The sequence below is a fragment of the Camelus dromedarius genome, chromosome 5, assembly GCF_036321535.1.
Source record: "Camelus dromedarius isolate mCamDro1 chromosome 5, mCamDro1.pat, whole genome shotgun sequence".
Taxonomy (NCBI): Eukaryota; Metazoa; Chordata; class Mammalia; order Artiodactyla; family Camelidae; genus Camelus; species Camelus dromedarius.
In genome coordinates, this window is record NC_087440.1 from 29,484,523 (window position 1) to 29,490,859 (window position 6,337).

The 6,337-nt window shown below is 38.8% G+C and overlaps 1 protein-coding gene across 1 annotated transcript; it reads right to left on the minus strand.

Moving 5' to 3' along the window:
- Positions 1-4,598: 4,598 nt before the first annotated feature.
- On the minus strand, positions 4,599-5,558 carry LOC105103694 (olfactory receptor 4M1). Its single transcript, XM_010997303.2, has one exon. The coding sequence runs from the start codon at positions 5,556-5,558 to the stop codon at positions 4,599-4,601; it is 960 nt and encodes a 319-aa protein (XP_010995605.2).
- Positions 5,559-6,337: the final 779 nt, after the last annotated feature.

Here is a 6,337-nt window from a genome sequence, read left to right on the forward strand (position 1 = left end):
CTGATAAAAGGCCATGAAGCAGGAAGGGGATGGTCTTTTGTGGTTTTGATTCTTCTGTCTGTTGTTTTTCTGACTTTCACTCACAAAGCTTTGCTTTCTTGTGTGTTCCCTGATGTTTGACTATAAGCTCTTATTTCTTCCAAGTTTATCAGTAAAATACTTTGAGTCCTAGAAAAAAGACAGGATCCTCCAAAGGATCTTTATGTTTCTTTCTATCAGGAATCATGATAACTCTGGAACCAAAAACTTTGAATAAAATTATCAGCTAGCAGTGATTCAAACTCAAAAAAAAAAAAGTGTGAGCCCACTCATGGTTCATCATCCTTTTTTCCCCTTTTTTGCCTTTTGGGTGGTGAGATTTTAAAAATCTATTTCACCACTACCCTGAGAACATATCGTTTGAGACCTCAGCCTGTGGAGTAGATCCTTGGGTAAGCCCTGGGCTTTGTATCCTATCCGTCTCTGTCCCTACCACCAACACTTGTGGCCTTGAAAACAGAACACAAGTCTTCACAGTAAAAGCTGATTCACCATTTATTTCTCTGCATTCCCAATTTCATCTGGTTTTTAGATTCTAAATATTCTACACCATCTTTTTTTTTTTTTTTTTTTTTTGGCCAGTTCATCAAAGTATTTCAAAAGATGTTTATTCGACACGTGTATTTGTTTTTAGTGGGCAATTCAGTAAAGTTATCTAATGTACCACCAGATGGAAAGGAGGCAACTGTATCGTTTCTGGCAAGGCACGTAGATGTCATACTCTTCCAATCCCACAATAGTTTCAGGCTTAGATACAGTTTAATATATTCAATATTGAGCACTCATCCTTTCCCCTCATTTCTTGGTCTTCACATGATTGACTGAAGTTTGTTCCAAGAGTTTCTTCAAAAGGGTCCTTTGAAACAACATTCCCAGATTTTTGTTTGATGTTTAAAACTGCTTGTAGCCTTTTCATTTAAATGCCAGTTCTGCTAGGTTTACACTTGTCTGAAACATTTTGTAGCTTTTGCTCCACCTCACCTCCACTTAATGACGGTTAATCATATTGTATAGATGCAAGAAAGGCAAACTGGCCTGCTGCCAATGAAGCTGGATGGGGAGATCTCTCAGACTTTGTCAGAGGAAAGCCTCAATCCCTGGGGAAACAGAGATTGCCAGTAATATTTGGCCTTTTCTTATATGTTCATATATTTTTAAATTTTTAATAAAATATATATTATTTATTAATTTAAAAAACAGGAGAATTTTATTTTTGTTTGGATTTTTTTTACCAGATGTAATAACAAATTCCATCTTATTAATATTAATATTTGCAAAAAGCTATGAGATGAATGGTACTTGGGTTCTGAAATCTCAGGCTGGTCAGTGAGTAATTGAAAGTATAATCATTATCCAGACCTAAAGATGTTAACTTACTCAATTCAGATATTGCTGATATTAAAAACAGAAACGCAACAGCAGTTTTGGAAGGGAGGAGAAATAGAAGAAACTGAAAGACAAGGGTTAAAAGATATTTAGAAGTAACGGAGAGAAATAGGGAAGAGTTAAGTGGGGAGGAGTCTACCCACATTCCTGAGGGTACTGGGTTAGAGGCAGCCCTGCACAGGAAAAGATTATGTGTGAGATTAACACCCATTTATCCTACACTAGCCTGCCTTATTAGCCCTGCTTTAGGATTTCACAGTCTTGGCACTAAGGACATACCGGGACCAGATAATCTAAGGAGGGTAGCTGGTTCATGTTTAGCAGCATCCCTGGTTTCTATACAGATGGCAATCACAGTCCCCAGTGTGACCACCAAAAATGTCATGAGACACTTCCAAATGTCCCTTGGAGGCTGAAATTGCCCCAGTTGAGAACTTCTGATCTAAGTCTTTATACCAATGATGTCCTCCATGAATCAGGCTAGGTCACTGCTTACCAGTGTGCCAAAAATTCCCCATTTCTCTGCTTACATTAATTTCAGGTATATTTCTAATTAAGCAATTCTTCATTGTGATACTATTTTGATGTTTTTTCCTTCTTATTGATAGCTTCAGTATTTTCAACAAATATCCTTCTGTAGTAGGTGCTTGGAGAGCATGTTGAGTCAGTAGTCCCTGTCTCAAGAACATTAATCTTAGCTAAATGAAGGATAAGTGACAAATTGAATGAAGTCTGGCTGGTTCAGATACAGAATATAACAATAGGATAACATAAAATATAGGAACATAACTCATCATTTTTATTATGTACATTTATCTCTCTTGTATGTTAACTTTTTTTTCATGCTCTGTTGTAAAATATTAGAGAAGTCTGCTGTTTTATTTATTTCCTGGCAATGAGAGGTCAATTCAAAATTCAAGAATCAAATTTTCTGTGTGGTCTCTTGTCCTCAGAGCCACAAAGGAGAAAATGGTGCCTTGTTATTCATAACAAGCCCTTTCCATCACAATTAGGTTTATGTCAATGAAGGTGACTTTTGAATCCTACCCCAGAATTGCAGGTGGTTGCCAGAAGAACCAAACATGTGATTAGAGGGTTGGAACTTTCAGTCCAACCCCTTCATTTCTGGAGAGGCTGGAGAGGAGAGAGGGGTTTGAGTTGGAATAAATCATCATTGGCCAATGATTTAGCCAGTCATGATTATGTGATGAAGCCTCCATAAAACCCAAAAAGACAGCTTTTTGGTTTATCTGGATAGCTTCCATATCCCAGAACCAGAGTACTTCTGTATCCTACATGCCAGTCCCCAAGCTCCACAAGAACAGAAATGCCTTTTTCAGAACTTCAGCCTATGCATCTCTTCATCTGGCTGTTGATTCAGATCCTGTGATATTCTTTGTAGTAAATCAGCAATCTAGTGAGTAAACAGGTTTTCCTGAGTTCTGTGAGCTGTTCGAGCAAATTAATCAAACCCAAGGAGAGGATCATGGGAATCTCTGATTTATAGCCAGTTAGTCAGAAGCACAGGTAGCCACCTGGGCTTGCAGCTGGCATCTCAAGGGGAGGCTGGTCTTGTGGAACTGAGCCCTTTACCTGTGGAATCTGATTCTGCCTCCAGGTAGACAGTGTCAGCATTGAGCTGAATTTTCAGATACGCTGCTTGAATCCAAGAATTGTTTATTGGTGTGGGGACCCCTCCAAACACACAGGGGTCTGGGAACCCCATTCAATCATCATAGGAAAATATTCCCAAAGCAAAGAACAAATTTTATGTATTGTCATTCCATCCTATGTGCCTGAGGTGCACTGGGTCTGGGACAGATTACTTTCTCAATTAATAAATAGCGTATAGATAAAGAATTACCCTGTGATTGTTTTCATTAACTATTCACATATATTCATTCCGGATACTGACAGGAATCTATTTGCCATAAAGCCTAGTCATTGTATGATATCAAATAAATATACGACTAAAGCTTGAAGCTCACAAAGTGCTCTTGCCCTTGGATGGACAGACTCCCTAGTTTTGAAATTGAAAAATTAATTTAAATTTAAAAATTGTATAAACTCAAATATTATAATATGCATTTTACATTCTGAAGCATGGTCAGTAAATGGGTTCTTAGTATCAGGGAATAGTGTAATCACTAATAAATAATCCACTAGAGAATTATGGAAACCAGTACATTAGATCTCTTCCATGTGTACTCAAAATGGTTTAATAGGAAAGAACTCTTAACTATAGTACTAACAAAAGCAGCACCCTATTAATTTAATTTTAACATGAAAGGCAGAATTAGCAAATACAAAAAAACCCACAAAAATGGCAAAAGAGGTGATCTTTTAAAATAAATCACACAGCTTAGATGTCTATCAGTCCGAGTCAACCTAGAGTCCCTTTCCTCCGAGTCTGCTTTCACGCTAGAGGGTGCTAAGGAGAAACTGGCTATAAAAACTGCTAGATGACAGGAGATTTCCTTTGAAAGAGAGGGGTCTCATGTATGAACCAAAGTACACTCGGCTATAAATTCATGAGCATTGACTCCAAGATGTGACAAAATCTTGAGTTCTGTCACCAATACTGTTGAGTGGCTACCACCTGAAGTGAGCTGACATGACTTATGTAAACGAATTCTCACTTTCCATTATTAACTCTGGAAAAAGGAAGGGATAAAGGACAAAATAATCTATTTTTCCAGTCCCAGGAAGATTGTTTACCAAACACCATCCCCCTGGGCTGACATTGAAACATGACAATATTTAATTTGGTCACTTGAAACTACGCATATTCATATGCTAGCCACTTCTATATGTTCGTAGTAGACACGTCTCCCAGGTCTTCTTTATTTTATTATTTCTCAACACACATTCTCCTCACAGCCAAAGCCTCTCCAGAATGGTCGCTCAGTAAATAATTAGTGAAAATGTATTTTTTAGGAGACCATTATTCTACCTTGAATTTTAACAGTAATTTACCAGAAATTTCAGAGAGGGTGTGGGTAAATTTACTTCCATTTTAATTTATTTGTTTTTCACCAAACAGAGGGAAAATCTAGTAGGATTTTAAGAGCTCATACAAAAGGAGGTAGTGAAAGCAGCAGTATTACTGCAAATGCTTCCTACTTTAGGACCATTTATAGTCCAGGAGGACTATAAAATATGCCATTTATCTTTCACTTCTCTTTACAGAAAATGTATCTGTTGACCAACTTCCTCACAGCTGTCTTTACTTCCTTGTTTCGCAGTGTGTAGATGATGGGGTTAAGTAAAGGGAATATCACAGTGTGGAACACAGACACCACTTTATCTAGGGAAAAAGCATCAAATGGGCGAGCATAAATGTAGATGGATGGCCCAAACATTAGCACCACAATGGTGATGTGGGAATAGCAGGTGGACATGGCCCGGCTGGTACTCTCACCGGAGCCTGAGTGTTTCTTGAGCATGGCCAGGAGAAAGGCATAGGACATCAGGAGAGCAATGAAACACACCACAGAGATCAGACCACTGCTAAAGATCATCACTAACTCCTCTGGGAAGGTGTTGGCACAGGCAATCCGGACAACCTGCGTGATGTCACAGAAGTAACTGTCTAACTCGTTGGGCCCACAGAAGGGAAGTCGAACAATGAGAGCCACCTGTATCACAGAGTGAATGAAGCCCCCTATCCAGGAGAGAGCCACCAGAATACAGCAGAGACGTCGATTCATGATAGTAGCATAGTGGAGGGGGCGGCAGATAGCAGCATAGCGGTCAAAGGCCATCACTGTGAGCAGGAACATCTCTGAGGCCCCAACAAAATGCAAGAAGAAGAGCTGAGCAATGCACCCACCGAAGGAAATGATCTTCCTTTCCACAAAGAAGTCTACGAGCATTTTAGGGGCTGTGATGGAGGAGTACCAAATGTCAAGGAAGGCTAGATTAGCCAACAGGAAATACATGGGCGAGGTCAGATGTGGGTCAAGCCTGATGGTGCAAATAATAAGAATATTTCCTGGAAGAATGAACAAATAGAAAGATAGAAATATAACAAATAGGACGAGTTGCACTTCCCGAGTCTGAGATAAGCCAGTGAGAACAAATTCTGTCACTCTGGTGTAATTTGTAGGTTCCATTTTTTCACTTTCTTTCATAATATGGCTATGAAAAATAAAGAAATTTTAATTATTCCAAATAGCATTTAATCAGAGTTATAGCCCTTCTTTAAAAATCATCAGATATTCTCTATTACTAAGAAATTGCATTAAGATGTTTGGTTGCCCCATTTTATGTTTCGTAAACCAAGGTGGGGGAAGGGTAAGTGATGACCTGAAAATTAGAAACATCAGAACCATGGGAAGTGTGTCACATACCCAAAGTCAAAACCTCAACTTGTTAGTGTTATTTCTATGTGTTATGAAACTCAAAAATGCACTAATCCTTCCCCTAAACATCTACCTTAGTAAGCAATATTTGCAGCTACTTCTGAATTTAGCCAAACTTTAGACTGATAATAAGAGATGCAGCCTGTTCTGATATATTTTCTGTAGTTGATGAGAAATCTAACCAACTTGGAAACTTAGGCTTGTAGTCTAAGATCAGGTATACTGATCTGGCAGTATTTTCATTTTAATCCATCAGAGAGATCCCAAGACAGTATGAGTAGTGAATGGACATTTTTTCCTTAACTGGAACCTACACAGATTTATCCTAGATAATGGGTAAGCAAGCACAAAACACGACATTACAGGGCCCTCCCTGTGTGAAAATTCTTCTGACTGTGACCTGACTCCATTACCTCTCTGATCATGCATTTGACCTACTGTTTCAGGAACGTAGGAAGATGTAGCCAGCAACACTCAACCGCTACTCATAACACACCCAGGGCACTCCACCATGCCACTTCCTCACTGAAGGACAAAATAACACATAT

Bases quoted from the DNA above. Each gene is read 5' to 3' on its own strand.
- LOC105103694 (XM_010997303.2), bottom strand. From the start codon at position 5,558: ATGAAAGAAAGTGAAAAAATGGAACCTACAAATTACACCAGAGTGACA.